At 40.2% G+C, this 19,176-nt stretch overlaps 1 protein-coding gene across 6 annotated transcripts in view; it reads left to right on the top strand.

Moving 5' to 3' along the window:
• LOC133563459 (serine/threonine-protein kinase BRSK2-like) overlaps positions 1-19,176 on the top strand; it is a 641,999-nt gene that overhangs the window by 500,998 nt on the left and 121,825 nt on the right. For all 6 annotated transcript variants that reach the window (XM_061917595.1, XM_061917596.1, XM_061917593.1 and 3 more), the window contains exons 6-8: positions 5,750-5,783; positions 8,464-8,532; positions 13,038-13,184. In XM_061917595.1, coding sequence (XP_061773579.1) covers positions 5,750-5,783; positions 8,464-8,532; positions 13,038-13,184 — 250 coding nt within the window. The remainder of the gene's footprint in view (positions 1-5,749; positions 5,784-8,463; positions 8,533-13,037; positions 13,185-19,176) is intronic.

The following is a 19,176-nucleotide window of genomic DNA, read 5'->3' as shown; positions in this document are numbered from 1 at the left end:
TTATCATGATGTAATTACTAATAGGCATTCTTAATGGTGTCGTTGTTTTTTTAAATCACTTTAATGCCGCTATTACATGAAGCTACCTTGCAAATCTCTTCCGTGAAGAGTGGAAATAATTAATTATTGATCAGACAGTAATACTGTCAGTAATATTTGCAATCGACACTCACTGGGCGCTTCATTAGAAACATCAATTTTTACACTAAACGATCTAATATTATCCAATACAAAATCTGTGTTTTAGATATTTCCCGGTCTAGTGGATGATGCTGAGAGCTAATTGTAATAACTGCCCTCAATACTAAAACAACAATAATGAACACAATGTTAAATTGTTACTTTTTCAACAATGTCAATCAAAAATAAACATAAAGAAGGTTTTTCAGTAGCTCTTTTGTAAAATGTTATTAGATTGTGCACCTAATGCTGTAGTCCAGGGGTCCCAAAACTTTTGGACTCGGGAGCCGCATTGGGTTAAAAAAAGGTGGCATGGGGCTGGGATCTTTGTATATATATATATATATATATGTGTGTGTGTGTGTGTGCGTGCGTGTGTGTGTGTGCGTTCGTGCGTATGTATGTGTGTATGTATATATATGTATGTATATGTATGTATGTATGTATGTGAATATATGTAAATGTATGTGTGTGTGTATATATATGTATGTATGTATGTATGTATGTATATATATGTATGTGTATGTATGTAAATGTATGTATGCATATATATGTGTGTATGTATATATGTATGTGAATATATGTAAATGTATGTGTGTGTGTATATATATGTATGTATGTATGTATGTATGTATGTATATATATGTATGTGTATGTATGTATGTATGTAAATGTATGTATGCATATATATGTGTGTATGTATATATATATATATATATGTAAGTATGTATATATATATGTATGTATGTATATATATATATGTGTATGTATGTATATATACATGCATGTGTATTTATATACATATATATATATATATATATATATATATATATATATATATATATATATATATATATATGTGTGTATGAAATCTGTGTCGTTGCAAATTAGACAAGCTGCCTTTTCCTTTTCCTTACACTGAACAAAAAAAAGTCATATGTGCACTGATGTTTAAAAACTCTACACTCGGAGTCTGTTTTACGTTCCCCTAATGATTTTGCCATTTTTTTCCCCTCATGCACTGATTGACTGAAAGAGCGCGCACTTGCCGGTTTGCGTTATCAATGGGAAAATGCATTTTTCGACCATTTGATTTGCCTGACCGGCTGGGAGACTCCGAGACCCCGAGAGTAACAAACGGTAGAAAATGGATTGATGGATGGGCTAGAAAGGACAGTTTAAAAAAAAAAAAAAATATATATATATATATATATATATATATATATATATATATATATATATATATGTATATATACCCACGGGCCGGATTTTGGACGCTGGTGGGCCGTATCTGGCCCACGGGCCGTAGTTTGATAAATAAATAATAAACAAATTATTTGTCACTTAGCTACATAACTTTTTGGAAAAGTTATTCAAATACTTTAAGGCCCTGAGGGGAAAAACATTTTTACTCCACTGTACATGTTCACATGCATTACAACGTACAAAGAACCAGATAATAGTGGCTAATTATAGAGTGTTTATTCATACCATTCCCCACATTTCTTTTTGTGTTTGTGGCAATTCCGATGCATAAATAGAGCATATTTTAGGCCTGATTTGCACAATGCACCGTGACAATCGTGATTTAGGACGGCGGAATTTATATGTGCTCACGTATGAACGTCCTCATTGACGTGGTGGCAGTGCTTGTTTGACAGCCCAAGGGAGCGGAGGACTGCGACACATGAGTAAATACGCACACACACACAGGGCGTCTAATGGATGCTGTGTTTACACACCTCAGACTCTCATTATTGCTATTACATGAAACCGTAGGAAGTGGAAGGGGAGGAGACCGCTGCTTTCTTTGTGTCTTTGTGAGATGTCTAATGCAGGATGCAAAAAAATAGTTGAGGCAGTTTCATAATTATATTCAATACAAGAACTGTAAAAAATATGCTTTTACAATTACAGTGGTACCTCAACTTCAGTGTGCCCTATCCTAAGATAGTTTTGAGATAACAGCTGTCTCTTGGCTAATTGCTATGCTTTAAAGGGGACCTATTTTGCAAAATCAATTTTTGTTATCTATTAGTACCTGTTTTTGCTTATTTGGGATCTGCATAAGTCCCAAATATTTGAAATCAAACCATGGAGGCATGGGGGAGATATTTATAAAAACAAACTTTGTCCAAACGAGCCATTTGGAATTTGAAACTTTAATGACGTATTTTTCAGTTTTACCCGAAGAGCGTTTCATGATTCTGCCATTTGTATTCAGTTGGAGTTAAACAAGTCCCTTCTTTGTTTGTATCCTGTTGTTATGGGGTATACAGGCTCATACATTCACATGCATGATGAAATCCTCCACTGTTGCCATATGTAATAAAAAAGTAGCGCATAGTTCTACCTTATATCTGTCAGTAGACTCGATATGAATGCTCTAAAAACTACCTTATTTTTCGTACTGTAAATCGCTTAGAAAGTATAAGTCGCACCGGCCGAAAATGCATAATAAAGAAGAAAAAAAACAAAAATATGTCGCACTGGAGTATAAGTCGCATTTTTGGGGGAAATTTATTTGATAAAATCCAACACCGAGAATAAACATTTGGAAGGCAATTTAAAATAAATAAAGAATAGTGAACAACAGGCTGAATAAGTGTACGTTATGTGACGCATAAATAACCAACTGAGAATGTGCCTGGTATGTTAACGTAACATATTATGGTAAGAGTCATTCAAATAACTATAATATATACAAACCCCGTTTCCGTATGAGTTGGGAAATTGTGTTAGATGTAAATATAAACGGAATACAATGATTTGCAAATCCTTTTCAACCCATATTCAACTGAAAGCACTACAAAGACAAGATATTGGATGTTCAAACTCATAAACTTTTATTTTTTTTTTGTTGCAAATAATAATTCACTTAGAATTGCCAAAGTAGTTCGGAAAGGGCATGTTCACCACTGTGTTACATCATCTTTTCTTTTAACAATTAGTTTCTGAGGAAACTAATTGTTAAATTGTTAAAGCTTTGAAAGGGAAATTCTTTCTCATTCTTGTTTTATGTAGAGCTTTAGTTGTTCAACAGTCCGGGGTCTCCGCTGTCGTATTTTACGCTTAATAATGCGCCACACATTTTCGATGGGAGACAGGTCTGGACTGCAGGCGGGCCAGGAAAGTACCCAGACTCTTTTACTACGAAACCACGCTCTTGTAACACGTGGCTTGGCATTGTCTAGCTGAAATAAGCAGGGGCGTCCATGATAACGTTGCTTGGATGACAACATATATTGCTCCAAAACCTGTATGGACCATTCAGCATTCATGGTGCCTTCACAGATGTGTAAGTTACCGATGCCTTGGGCACTAATACACCCCCATACCATCACAGATGCTGGCTTTTGGACTTTGCGCCTATAACAATCCGGATAGTTATTTTCCTCTATGTTCCGGAGGACACCACGTCCACAGTTTCCAAATATAATTTGAAATGTGGACTCGTCAGACCACAGAACACTTTTCCACTTTGCACCAGTCCATCTTAGATGAGCTCGGGCCCAGCAAAGCCAGCGGCGTTCCTTGGTGTTGTTGATAAATTGGTTTTGATTTGCATAGCAGAGTTTTAACTTGCACTTACAGATGTAGCAACCAACTGTAGTTACTGACAGTGGTTTTATGAAGTGTTCCTGAGCCTATGTAGTGATATCCTTTACAAACTGATGTCGACTTTTGATGCAATACCGCCTGAGGGATCAAAGGTCCGTAATATCATCGCTTACGTGCAATCATTTCTCCAGATTCTTTGAACCTTTTAAAGATTTTACGGACCGTAGATGGTAAAATCTCGAAATTCCTTGCAATAGCTCGTTGAGAAATGTTATTTTAAAACTGTTCGACAATTTGCTTACAAAGTGGTGACCCTCGCCCCATCCTTGTTTGTGAATTACTTAACATTTCATGGAAGCCGCTTTTATACCCAATCATGGCACCCACCTGTTATCAATTAGCCTGCACACCTGTGGGATGTTCCATATAAGTGTTTGATGAGCTTGTGTCAAGTTTATCAGTATTTATTGCCACCTTTCCCAACTTCTTTGTCACGTGTTGCTGGCATCAAATTCTCAAGTTAATGATTATTTGCAAAAAAAAAAAAATGTTTATCAGTTTGAACATCAAATAAGTTGTCTTTGTAGCATATTCAACTGAATATGGGTTGAAAATGATTTGCAAATCATTGTATTCCGTTTATATTTACATCTAACACAATTTCCCAACTCATATGGAAACGGGGTTTGTAGTTTTGTGGTCTGTTATGTAAGAACAGACCAAATACATTGAGTGGTATTAAAGGGAGAATCATGAAAAAAAACTTCCTAACTGCAAAAACTGAAATCTAATTAAGATTAAATATCTGAAATAAGGGTGATATTTACTTATTTTCTGTCTGATAAGATAATTCTTCTCACTACGCAGATTTTATGTTAGTGTTTTACTTGTTTTAAGGGTTCTGGTCCTGAATGATCTCAGTAAGATATGACCTATATTGAGTAAAACTTGCTTGAAACTAGAATATCAACTGATGCAAAGCTGTGTCATCAACACTCACTTTTTTAAAGTAATAATTTCTTATTTCAAGCATGAACAAAAAAAATCCATGATGTCAAGATAATGGCACTAGCATTTCCTTAATTTAAGAATATTTTTCAACATATTGAGCAAAAAGGTCTCTTTTTTTTCTACCAAGAAGAGTGCACTTGTTATTAGTGAGAATATACTTATTTTAAGGTGTTTTGGGGTTTGTTGAGGTTAGCGTTTTTGGCTTGTTTAGGAAAGTCTTGACAAGCCGAATTTTATTGTTCTATCGGCAGATAATTTTGCTTAGTTCAAATAAAATACCCCTCATTTTTGTATTTTTTTTTTTCTTGTTTTTGAACACTGGCTTTTTGCAGTGCTTACTTAGTACTATTAAGCAATAATTCTGAGGTTATTGAGGGAGGACTCTTAGTTGATGGCTTACTGGTTGTATAATAAGACCATGCAGAATAAGGCATTAATACGTACTTAATAATGACTAATTAAGAGCCAATATGTTAGTAATTTGCATGTTAATACGCAAATAATTAATGGTGAATATGTTCCCCATACTAAAGTGTCATTATGTTATGTTCACATTGCACCACATCTGCTCCACTCAACTGCGAAGCAACCACTGCCCAGTAGCTCAATAAATCTAAGCTCAATATTGACGTGTCAATCATTGGCCTCACTGTCAGCACATCCAGGTGCTGTAAAGATTAGTGGTTCTGCTTACTGTCTGCTGCAAGAGGTCTATGCCCTTGGTAGAGCAAGCAGGAGGACATCCAAACACCCTCAGGATGGTCTAAACTTCTTGTGGCACATATGATCCGCGTTCACTTAGGACATTTATGGCCTGTGCAAATTGTTCTTTCCCCCGTGTTTTATGTGTAAGCCGTGTGAATGTGTCGTGGCGTCATGAAGCCTTGCAGCTGCACAGGCTCAGATGTCGGGGAAAAGGAATCAAACTTCTTAAAGTTTTCTTTTTCATCGAAATTTTCTAACGTAACATATTTTATTTTTTGTGTCATCCCAACAGATCTCCACATTATGCCTGTCCAGAGGTCATCAGGGTGAGTCACCAAGCTTCTAACCGGACATTTGTATACATCATACTTGCCAACCTTGAGAGTTGTTTATTGCACAACCTTTAGTGCAGGGGTGCCCATTACGTCGATCGCGAGCTACCAGTCGACCGCGGGGGGTGTGTCAGTCGATCTCCAGCCAGGCTTTTAAAAAAAATAGACTTAAAAATTAGTGATCATCAATCTTCACCAAGACGTCACTTAAATGACATTCACGGTACCGGAGGGTCTTGTGAGATGACGCTGGCTGCTGCAAGATCATTATTATGAAAATATGACCGAGAGGAAGGCGAGAAACACTTTTTATTTCAACAGACTCTCGCGCCGTACCTTCCGTCAAAACTCTAAAGGCCGACTGCACATTTCCTATCTTCACAATAAAAGCCCTGCTTCATGCCGCCTGCGCTAACTAAATACAGAGTCTCGGAAAACTGCCGTGCACAAGCGATCCCTCAGAAAGCTGGCGTGCACATCACTTGTGCACGCCAGCTTTCCGAGACTCTTATTTTGTTAGCGCAGGCAGCATGAAGCAGGGCTTTTATTGTGAAGATAGGAAATGTGCAGTCGGCCTTTAGAGTTTTGACGGAAGGGACGGCGCGAAAGTCTGTTGAAATAAAAAGTGTTTCTCGCCTTCCTCTCTGTCATTTTTTCATAATAATGAAGTGGCAGCAGCCAGCGTCATCTCACAAGACCCTCGGGTGCCGTGAATGTCAATCAAGCAAGCTACGGAATTTTCCGCCAATGTTTTTCTTGTAAAGTGTATGGAAGCTGGATGAATTAGATGCCAAAAACCAACCACTTTCATGTGGTATTGTACAGAAAGGACAACTTTTTTTCTCCTCCATTTGAAAATGTGGGCGTTATCATCATTACTGTCTGATTCCAATCAATGCAAGTCATCACAATCAGGTAATACACTATCATTAAACACATTTAACTTGTTTACAAAAATGTCTCTTTCATAAATAAATAAATATAAATTATATATATAAATGAGGTAGATCCCCTCGAGTTGGTCAATTGAAAAGTAGCTTGCCTGCAGAAAAAGTGTGGGCACCCCTGGTTCAGTGTAACCTGTCTGGCTGTTGACTATATGCCTTGCAATCTTGTACGTGTGACGATAGAAGCAGTGAGATGCATGCGTCCGGCCGGCACGCAGATGGCATGGTGTAAAGGCGGTCGGTGACATGTTGTAGAGCAGGGGTAGGGAACCTATGGCTCTAGAGCCAAATGCGGCTCTTTTGATGACCGCACCTGGCTCTCAGATAAATCTTAGCTGACGTTACTTACCAGGATAAGTATTTAATAATTCCGCTGGTAATCACAGTGTTAAAAATATTCTTCAAAATATAAAACATTTTCATGCATTTTAATCCATCTATCCGTTTCTAACGCACCTGTTCAAGAAGTCGCATTAATGGTCAAAAGTATAGCTAACTTCAGAATAACAATGTCATTAAAAAGAATAGGAGATGCACACATTTAGTTGTTGTAATCTGGGAAAGTCCAAATGAACGAGAAGGCGTAGAATTGTACAAGGGTACAGGTCTACAGGTTTTTCTCTGCATTGAGCTAAATTGATTCCTGTCTCTTGTTTAATTCCTTGCTTCTTGTCTGTTTAATAGGTGACATGTTGTAGAGCAGGGGTAGGGAACCTATGGCTCTCGAGCCAGATGCGGCTCTTTTGTTGACCGCACCTGGCTCTCAGATAAATCTTAGCTGACGTTGCTTACCAGGATAAGTATTTAATAATTCCGCTGGTAATCACAGTGTTAAAAATATTCTTCAAAATGTAAAACATTCTCATGCATTTTAATCCATCTATCCGTTTCTAACGCACCTGTTCAAGAAGTCGCATTAATGGTCAAAAGTATAGCTAACTTCAGAATAACAATGTCATTAAAAAGAATAGGAGATGCACACATTTAGTTGTTGTAATCTGGGAAAGTCCAAATGAACGAGAAGGCGTAGAATTGTACAAGGGTACAGGTCTACAGGTTTTTCTCTGCATTGAGCTAAATTGATTCCTGTCTCTGTTTAATTCCTTGCTTCTTTTCTGTTTAATAGATGTCATCAGTGTTTGAACCTGACAGTTGTAATTGTTAATAATGTTATATGGCTCTTACAGAAATACATTTTAAAATATTTGGCTTTCATGGCTCTCCCAGCCAAAAAGGTTCCCGACCCCTGTTGTAGAGGATGTTAAAAGTTAAACCATCACGGCACGCCCTCATTATTGTAGTCCGACTGAAAATCGGAGAGTATTAACCCGGGTGATGTCCGGGAGAGGCACCAAATTCCGGAAACCCCACGAAACAATCGAGGGGGGGGTTGGGCGATTATGCAGCTGACCCACATCTGGAGCCGCGGGTTGCCGACCCCTGCTTTAGATGGTTTTCAACAACAAGCGTCTGTCATTTCAGCTCATAATATTTGCCTGCTGCAGGCAGCTTGGCTGTTCAAAATAAAGTGGGCTTTTAGGAGCCGTCATGCACAGCTATTAAAGTGAAGTCCCAGAATAAAAACACAGAGCTACAAATGTGACTAATCTGTCCCCTTTGATATTGTTTTTCCTCTTTTGCCATACATCATATGCTCTTTTAGTAGCCTTCTCTCCAGGCCTCAGTCTTGTTTTTACTAATCCTAACATTAACACTCTGATCCTCAGGGGGAGAAATACGACGGGAGGAAAGCGGACGTCTGGAGCTGTGGGGTCATTCTTTTCGCCCTATTGGTGGTGAGTATGTTGTGTTCTTCGCTGGCTGGAGTTTAGGACAATTTACAGTAGTAGGGTGCGTGTGATCAGAGCCTTTACTGAGGTTGACCTCAGTGTGGTGGAATAAATGTGAGCCCTAAACACAAACTCATAGGTGAGGGAGTTGAATGCATACCGTATTTCCTTGAATTGTAGTATGCGCCTGCCTTGAATTACTGCCGGGTAAAGCTTGTTTCCCAAAATAATTAGCGCATGCTTAGTATTACCGCCTGGTCAAACTCGTGACGTCACAAGTGACACTTCCCCTGTCATCCTTTTTCAAAATGGAGGAGGCTGATTTCAATACCGGTAATTTGAAATCCCATAAAGGGAAGAAGATTAAGAGCTATTCAGTAGGATTTAAGGTCCAAGCTTACATCACACTCAAATTTTTACTGCAGACCTTTGGTAAGTGTCGGAGTGAGAAGAGGTTTTAAAATAATTAGCGCATGCTTACTTTTACCGCATGCCTTTGGTAAGCGCAGGAGTGAGAAGAGCTTTTAAATTAATTAGCGCCCCGGCGGCAATTCAAGGAAATACGGTATTTCTTCTACACCCTCAAGCTACATTACAGGATCCATAATGGTGTCTTTTTGTCCAGCTTCATTATGTCTGTGGTTTCCTGACACGCAGCCCTGCTGTTTTGTTTCATCAACAGCTGTACTGTCGTACACCCTTGCTTCATGAATAATGTATTTAGTCAAACTGGAAGGAGGCAGCTCAAAAAAAACATTGCTGCCAGACTGACTTCAGCTACAGTCCTTGTGTTTGTGTCTTTATTTTTTGGCTATCTTTTCTTACATTCCACTAGTGTTGTCCCAATACCAATATTTTGGTACCGGTACCAAAATTATTTAGATAATTTTTCTAAATAAAGGGGACCAAAAAATGAGCATTATTGGCTTTATTTTAACAAAAAAATCTTAGTGCACATTAAACATATGTTTCTTATTACAAGTTTGCCTTAAAATAAAATAGTGAACATACAAAACAACGTGTCTTTTAGTAGTAAGCAACCAAACAAAGGCTCCTAATTTAGTCTGCTGACATATGCAGTAACATATTGTGTCATTTTTCATTCTGTTATTTTGTCAAAATTGTCAAGGACAAGCGGTAGAAAATGAATTATTTATCTACTTGTTCATTTACTGCTAATATCTGCTTACTTTCTCTTTTAACATGTTCGTTCTACACTTCTGTTAAAATGTGATAATCATTTATTCTTCTGTTTGGATGCTTTACATTAGTTTTGAATGATACCACAGATTTGGGTATCAATCTGATACCAAGTCATTACAGGATAATATTCAAAGTCCTCATGTGTCCAGGGACATATTTCCTGAGTTTATAAACATCCATCCATTTTCTACCGCTTATTCCCTTTTTTGGGATCGCGGGGGACGCTGGCGCCTATCTCAGCTACAATCGGGCGGAAGGCGGGGTACACCCTGGACAAGTCGCCACCTCATCGCAGGGCCGTTTATAAACATAATATAATTTTTTTTTAAAACAAAAGAAAATGTTTTGATGCCAAAAAATATCGACATAATCATAGTAGTATCAACTAAATACACTTCTGTACTTGGTATCAATAGAGTGGATGTTATGTGTCAATCCACCAATGGTGTTTGTTTACATGTTGACGCCGGTGAGCTACGGTGTGTAGTTGTGGTGGAATGGTCCGAAACTTAACTGCAAACAAAGTGGTTTTTAGTACAAAAGTTTTATTTACCTATTAATCAAAAAGTACAAGTTGGATTAAATTGCCCATGCAGACAGACACTGTCCTCCAGAGGATCCATAATCAGATCCAGAATCAAACAAAAAACATGCAAATCATCTATCATCTGTTGGTCCACTGGCTTTTTTATATGACTCTCTCATGTGTCAAGGTCTTTTTGTTTTGCCACTACTGGCACCAACACAATCATGGATCTCCTAGTCATAACAAACAGTCATAATATTTTTTAGAATGGTCAGAGTGGCCACAAACTGAACTTTCCCCCATATATCCCTTGGTTCTGAATAGAAAAAAGAAAAGAGCAGACCTCTTAGCTTTTTGACAGATCTTCTTTTTGGATTCCAACGGACACAAAATATTGTGTAAATGAATCAAAATAAAGTCAGAAATTCCATGATATAGTGAAGCATGTTTAGCTAATTCCTCGTCCTGCAGGGATGATACTTGTAAAAAAACGTACTTTATTTGTCGCCATGGAGACCAGGATTAGTGATTTAGAAGTAGCTAAAACGCCGCAGACTGGGGCTGGACTTTAGCCGCTAGCTTGCTAGCAATGTCATTAAGCACCTCTTCCTGAGGGCGTTTCAGTGTTATAACTTCACCTTTATCGTCAGTTTTTAAAGGGGAACATTATCACAATTTCAAAAGGGTTAAAAACAATAAACATCAGTTTCCAGTGGCTTGTTGCATTTTTTGAAGTTTTTTCAAAATTGTATCGGTCCCCGAATATAAAAAAGCTTTAAAGTGCTTGATTTTCGCCATTTGCGATGCGACTATCCATTTCCCTGTGACGTCATACAGTGCTGCCAATGTAAACAAACAATGGCAGATACCACCGCAAGATATAGCGACATTAGCTCGGATTCAGACTCGGATTTCAGCGACTTAAGCGATTTAACAGATTACGCATGTATTGAAACGGATGGTTGGAGTATGAAAGTATTGAAGAAGAAACTGAAGCTATTGAGCGAATAGCTATTGACGCTATTCATAGCCATAGCTGCGTTAGCATCGCCGGTAAAATGTGCGGACCAAACGATCAGGACTTTCGCATCTCGTGACACTGGAGCAACTTAAATCCTTCGATTGGTAAGTGTTTTTTTCGCATTAAATGTGGGTGGAAGTAAACATAATATAGTTGCAAATGCATCTGCAGGTTATCCATACATCTCTGTGCCATGTCGGCTTTAGCACCGCCGTTAAATAGCAAGTTAGCATCGATTAGCGTAGCATGTTAGCATCCATTAGCTGGCAGTCAACATCAACAAAACTCACCTTTGTGAATTTGTTGACTTTATAGTTGCAAATGCATCTACAGGTTATCCATACATCTCTGTACCATGTCTGCTTTAGCACCGCCGGTAAATAGCATGTTAGCGTCGATTAGCATAGCATGTTAGCATCGATTAGCTGAATGTCACGCCGCAACCAAATATGTCGGATTAGCACATAAGTCAACATCAACAAAACTCACCTTTGTGATTTCGTTGACTTTATCGTTGCAAATACATCTGCAGGGTATCCATACATCTCTGTGCCATGTCTGTCATCGCCGGTAAAATGTGGAGACACTCTGGCACATTCAATGGGGGTCTGGGTGGCAGACACTTTCGCATCTTCGGGCCAGTGGTGCAACTTGAATCCCTCCCTGTTAGTGTTGTTACACCCTCCTACAACACACCGACGAAGCATGATGTCTCCAAAGTTCCAAAAAATAGTCGAAAAAACGGAAAATAACAGAGCTGAGACCCGGTGTTTGTAATGTGTTAAAAATGAAAATGGCGGCTGTATTACCTCGGAGACGTCACGTTCTGACGTCATCGCAAAAAGAGAGATAAACAGAAAGGCGTTTAATTCGCCAAAATTCACCCATTTAGAGTTCGGAAATCGGTTAAAAAAATATATGGTCTTTTTTCTGCACCTATAAGGTATATATTGACGCTTACATAGGTCTGGTGATAATGTTCCTCTTCAAGCCAAAATGCGTCCGTTCTCCCTTTTCTGTCTACACACTGTGTCTGCTTGTAAGTACTCCGTGATTGTGCGCTGCCTAACATGCTCCTCTGCTCAAAAACCCACAATGACACAACGTGACGACGATGGGAGTGTGGATGGCGGACTGGTACTTTTCTGAGGCGGTATAGTACCGAATAGGATTCATTATTATCGCGGTATTATACTATATTGGTTCACCGTACAACCCTACATTTGACCAATGCGCTACATAAAGCTTATAAAAATGTAACATTCCCAAGGCTTACTTTCAACCTTTCTGGCTACAAGAAAGACATTATTAGACGGTCGTTAGGCGCAGCTCAGATCCTCGCTTACCAAAGCACACCCTCCAACATTTCATGCTTCGTTCCTTCATCCTCACTCTTTGGCCCATCCCCCCCCAACCCATGGAGGTTGGCATTCATCACGCAACCACATCTGTGAGGTGTCAGCTCGATCTGATGAACCATAATGCTAAATGAACGTCGTAAATGCCAAAGTGGGGTAATTACGAGAAATGCCCTTGTTTTCACATTACTGCGACTGCTGAAGGGAGATTGCTGTAACTTGAGGATTGAAGAAGTGAGTGAACTGTTGGGGGAATTGCACAGGAAATTATGTTTTGTTTCCCTCAGTCAACCTTGTTGTTCATAAATATCGCTTTTTTTCTGATATCCCCCCCCTCTCAAGATGCCTTTAATGGAGAACTGGTAGTTCGGCTCTAATTTCCCTCTTTGCTGTCTCCCTTCAGGGTGCTCTGCCTTTTGATGACGACAACCTGAGGAATCTGCTAGAGAAAGTAAAGTTAGGAGTGTTTCACATGCCCCACTTCATCCCTCCAGACTGTCAGAACTTACTGCGGGGCATGATAGAAGTGGATGCCTCCAAAAGACTAAAGGTGAGTGATGGGAAAATTCTTCTGCAGTAACTCTGCTCGGGGGCTGCTGGTAATGTTGGATCCTGTGTCGTTTTTGCTAAAAAGAATGGTGGGGCACCAATCATGTATAGACAACATTGCAGGGAACATCTGTTTATTTTGCTAATCAGGTGTGTTTCCTTGCATTTTTGGTCCCCTAATAATCTACAAAATCTCACTAATGTTTGCAAAATGTTACACATCCAAAAGGCAAAATCGACAATGCACCTTTACACGCTGTGCGCCAAATGTACATACAAACCCTGTTTCCATATGAGTTGGGAAATTGTGTTAGATGTAAATATAAACGGAATACAATGATTTGCAAATCCTTTTCAACTCATATTCAGTTGAATGCACTACAAAGACAACATATTTGATGTTCAAACTCATGAACTTTCTTTTTTTTTTTTGCAAATAATATTTAACTTAAAATGTCATGGCTGCAACACGTGCCAAAGTAATTGGGAAAGGGCATGTTCACCTCTGTGTTACATCACCTTTTCTTTTAACAACACTCAATAAACGTTTGGGAACTGAGGAAACTAATTGTTGAAGCTTTGAAAGTGGAATTCTTTCCCTTTCTTGTTTTATGTAAATCTTCAGTCGTTCAACAGTCCGGGGTCTCCGCTATCGTATTTTACGCTTCATAATGCGCCACACATTTTCGATGGGAGACGGAAAGTACCCGCACTCTTTTTTTACGAAGCCACGCTGTTGTAACACTTGTTTTGCTGAAATAAGCAGGGGCGTCCATGATAACGTTGCTTGGATGACAACATATGTTGCTCCAAAACCTGTATGGACCTTTCAGCATTAATGGTGCCTTCACAGGTGTGTAAGTTACCCATGCCTTGGGCACTAATACACCCACATACCATCACAGATGCTGGCTTTTGAACTTTGCGCCTATAACAATCCGGATGGTTATGTTCCTCTTTGTTCCGGAGGACACCACGTCCTCTGTTTCCAAATATAATTTGAAATGTGGACTTGTCAGACCACAGAACACTTTTCCACTTTGCATCAGTCCATCTTAGGTGAGCTTGGGCCCAACCAAGCCGGCAGCGTTTCAGGATATTGTTGATAAATGGGTTTGGCTTTGCATAGTAGAGTTTTAACTTGCACTTATAGATGTAGCGACCAACTGTAGTTATTGACAGTGGTTTTATGAAGTGTTCCTGAGCCCATGTGGTGATATCCTTTACACACTGATGTCGTTTTTTGATGCAGTACCGCCTGAGGGATCAAAAGTACGCAATATCATCGCTTACGTGCAGTGATTTCTCCAGATTCTCTGAACTTGTTGATGATTTTACGGACCGTAGATGGTAAAATCCCTAAATTCCTTGCAATAGCTCGTTGAGAAATGTTGTTCTAAAACTGTTCGACAATTTGCTTACAAAGTGGTGACCCTCGCCCCATCCTTGTTTGTGAATTACTTAGCAATTCGTTGAAGCTGCTTTTATACCCAATCATGGCACCCAACTGTTCCCAATTAGCCTGCACACCTGTGGGATGTTCCATATAAGTGTTTGATGAGCATTCCTCGACTTTATCAGTATTTATTGCCATCTTTTCCAACTTCTTTGTCATGAATTGCTGGCATCAAATTCTAAAGTTAATGATTATTTGCAAAAAAAATAAAAATGTTATCAGTTTGAACATCAAATATGTTGTCTTTGTAGCATATTCAACTGAATATGGGTTGAAACTGATTTACAAATCATTGTATTCCGTTTACATTACATCCAACACAATTTCCCGACTCATATGGAAACGGGGTTTGTATTATTTCTGTTGTGCTTACCGACCTCAAAGCAATTTTATTTTGTACATGGTGTAATGATAAGTGTCACGAGTAGGTGGGCAGTCACACATAACGGATACGTGTGGAAAGCAGGGCGAAGCCTGTTCAATCAATGACATTAGCAAGTACCCAATTCGTTGAGAGTATCATCATCATCAATATATCTCATATATTATTTATTATTATTATTGTTTATTGTGAGCAAACTGTGGTGCTGAATTTCCCCAGGGCTCAATAAAGTATTTTCTATTCTATTCTATTCTATTCTATCAAGCGAGTATGACGATCCTCCTGGTAGGGGGGTATCCCTTTATGGAGGATGCCTGTGCATGACTTTAACGTGGGCAGACTGGTGCGCAGACAGTCACCACACAATCCTTGCAGATCCGGGTCAGGGCCCAGTGGCATGGAGTCCTTGACGAATGGGGACCCTTTTCTGCTGCAGCCTTCATCCGCCATCCTAGCCGTTGTGACGCTCCATAGGGTTAGCAATCATCCTCCACCTTTTCTACCGTTGAGGTCTTGGGTTTTTATTTCCCCATAACTGGGCCCACATAGGTGTTTGGGTGCCTTCTTCATCAATCAATCAATGATTATTTATAGAGCCATAAATCACTATTGTCTCAAAGGGCTGCACAACACAAACCACAACGACATCCTCGGTAGAGCCCACATAAGGGCAAGGAAAACTTCCACCCAGTGGGACGTCAGTGACAACGATGACTATGAGAAACCTTGGAGAGGACCACATATGTAGGCAACCCCCCCCCCCATGGGACCGAAAGCAATGGATGTCAAGCGGGTCTAACATGATACCGTGAAAGTTTAAATCCAACGTGGATCCAACACAGCCGTGAGAGTCCAGTCCAAAGTGGATCCAACACAGAAGCGAGAGTCCCGCCCATAGTGGAGCCAACAGGATCAGCAGCGTAGAGATGTCCCCAGCCGATACACAGGCGAGCGGTCCATCCTGGGTCCCAACTCTGGACGAGCGATCCATCCTCGGTCCGGACTCTGGACAGCCAGTACTTCATCCATGGTCATCGGACCGGACCCCCTCCACAAGGGAGGGGGGGGCATAGGAGAAAGAAAAGAAGCGGCAGATCAACTGGTCTAAAAAGGAGGTCTATTTAAAGGCTAGAGTATACAAATGAGTTTTAAGGTGAGATTTAAATGCTTCTACTGAGGTGGCATCTCGAACTGTTACCGGGAGGGCATTCAGAGTACTGGAGCCCGAAATGAAAACGCTCTATAGCCCGCAGACTTTTTTTGGGCTTTGGAATCACTAACAAGCCGGAATCCTTTGAACGCAGATTTCTTGCCGGGACATATGGTACAATACAATCGCAAGATAGGCTGGAGCTAGACCGTGTAGTATTCTTCCGACATTGCATCCGTTGTGGTGGTTCATAGATCTACCGTCTTCCGCCTGCTCCGCCGCTGAGGTCTTCACCGTATCCCTGGCTAGGGGGCAGTCAAGTACTAGGCCTATGCCAAGGGCCACCTGGGGTAACAGTAGTAAAAGGGTTAACCTCCAAGTGCCCCAAGACCCCATAGAGGAGCCTCCGCTGCCGGATGCACTTTAACATCATGCCCAAGACACTATTGAGAGTTTAGAGCATGGGTGTCAAACTCTGGCTCGTGGCCAAATCTGGCCGCCGTGTAATTTAATTTGGCCCTTGAGGCAATATCAATTGAGCATTAGAGCTGGCCTGCTGGTGTTATACAGCGTCGGTGCCGCTGTAACGCCGCATTCACCGCTAATACTCATACTTGCCAACCCTCCTAATTTTCCCGGTAGACTCCCGACGTTCAGTGCCCCTCCCCAAAATCTCCCAGGGCAACCATTCTCCGGAATTTCTACCGATTTCCACCTGGACAATTATATTGGGGGCGTGCATTTAAGTCACTGCCTTCAGCGTTCTACACAACCTGTTGTCACGTCCGCTTTTCCTCCATACTAACAGCGTGTCACATAATATTTGTGGCTTTTACATGCACACACACACAAGTGAATGCAAGGCATACTTGGTCAACAGTCATACAGGTCACACTGAGGGCGGCCGTATAAACAACTTTAGCACTGTTACAAATATGCGCCACACTGTGAACCCACACCAAACAAGAATGATAAACACATTTCGGTTGAACATCCGCACCGTAACACAACAAAAAACTCAGAACCCCTTGCAGCACTAACTCTTCCGGGAAACTTCCAGCAAACTGACCAATAATTAATGTTTTATTCATGCATTTACTCTTGCTACTTCAAAGCTTGAATGTTTGGTTCATTCATTATTGTTATTTTATTTTCAAATTTATTATTAGGCTGTGGAAAAAAAATGATATTTACCTCAGAAGATTGCAAATAGAAAAAAAGGCATAACATTTTTATAAAAAAATTATTTGATATGCCATTGATATTTTTTTAATTATTATTATTATTATTTGAAACTGGATTTTGCATGTCACTAAAGTTATATAAGCCTTGCTTGTTCAATATTTAATGCAAAACTTGTTTCGGTTAATTTTTTCAACCTTGGCCCGCGGTTTTGTTCCGTTTAAAATTTTGGCCCACTCTGTATTTGAGTTTGACACCCCTGGTTTAGAACATCACACACAGTGCTCAAAACATCTTTTGTGTACGACATTTGTAAGATACCAAGCCGCACCGCATGATGGAACGCGGAGCATTACGGCTACCGTAGTTAGACATACTGTGCTTCAACATACGGGTATTATTATGGTGAGTGTATGAGGACCCCAAAATTGCACTTACTGTAGTAGGAGATATATTATCCAGCATTTTGTTTCACAATATTATGTAAAAGCAACATTTCTTACCTATTGGTACCTGTTGATTTGTATTTGGGATTTGTATAAGTCCCGAAATTGTGCGCACATCCACCATTGTAGTCTGAGTCATAGTCAATACACTGCTTCTTTTTTCTCTATCCGCTTGTTGTGGGGCATTCATCCTCTGCCATTGCCTAGTGGTTAGAGTGTCCGCCCTGAGATCGGTAGGTCGTGAGTTCAAATCCCGGCCGAGTCATACCAAAGACTATAAAAATGGGACCCATTACCTCCTTGCTTGGCACTCAGCATTAAGGGTTGGAATTGGGGGTTAAATCACCATAAATGATTCCCGGGCGCGGCACCGCTGCTGCCCACTGCTCCCCTCACCTCCCAGGGGGTGATCAAGGGTGATGGGTCAAATGCAGAGAATAATTTCACCACATCTAGTATGTGTTTGACAATCATTGGTACTTTAACTTTAACTTTTAGCCTATAGTTCAAACTTAATCCGTCAGTAGACTTGCTATGGAAGTGCAAAACAGTACCAGAGAATGACGGGGAGAAGACGCTGTCGAAGTGCAGCCACATAAATAAGACCGCCCCTAAAGCGGCGCATCCTGAAAAGATGGTTAGAAAGCTTGATGGTCTGTAAAAACATAATCTATGCAACATTTTGACCAAAGAACATGTCATGTAGACCACAAGAAAGTTTTATGTGCCTTATAATCTGGTGTACTTTTTGCATGAAAATAGACTTGAATAGACCCGTTCATCGGCAGTGCGCCTTATAATCCAGATGCACCCTATGGTCTGAAAAATATGGTAGTCTGGACTTTAAACCGGAGTGGCAGAAATCCATGCAGCACATTAAATAGGCATTGCCGACGTTGAAGTACGATTTAGCGCTCAAGGCTGCCGTCTATCTTGAGATGTTCATGCCATGTTTGGCCAAAATCAGGAGTTAACTCCTCCGGGATACTTTGATCAAACGAGCCCAGATCAAAATCACTGAAACAAGACAAATAGGCGATGACAAATTACGAAGCCTATGTCATAGTATGTGGGCGGGGCAATGCCGAAAAACTTCGAAGATCAGTCTGATGATTTGCCATATAACTGTAAATGTTAATAGCTTGGCTTCACAAGATCAATCAATCAATCAATCAATGTTTACTTATATAGCTCTAAATCACTAGTGTCTCAAAGGGCTGCACAAACCACAACACAAACCACTACGACATCCTCGGTAGGCCCACATAAGGGCAAGGAAAACTCACACCCAGTGGGACGTCGATGACAATGATGACTATGAGAACCTTGGAGAGGACGAAAGCAATGGATGTCGAGCGGGTCTAACATGATACTGTG

Source organism: Nerophis ophidion, linkage group LG12 (assembly GCF_033978795.1).
Source record: "Nerophis ophidion isolate RoL-2023_Sa linkage group LG12, RoL_Noph_v1.0, whole genome shotgun sequence".
In the NCBI taxonomy this organism is placed as follows: Eukaryota; Metazoa; Chordata; class Actinopteri; order Syngnathiformes; family Syngnathidae; genus Nerophis; species Nerophis ophidion.
This window is presented reverse-complemented; position numbering and strand designations above follow the sequence as displayed.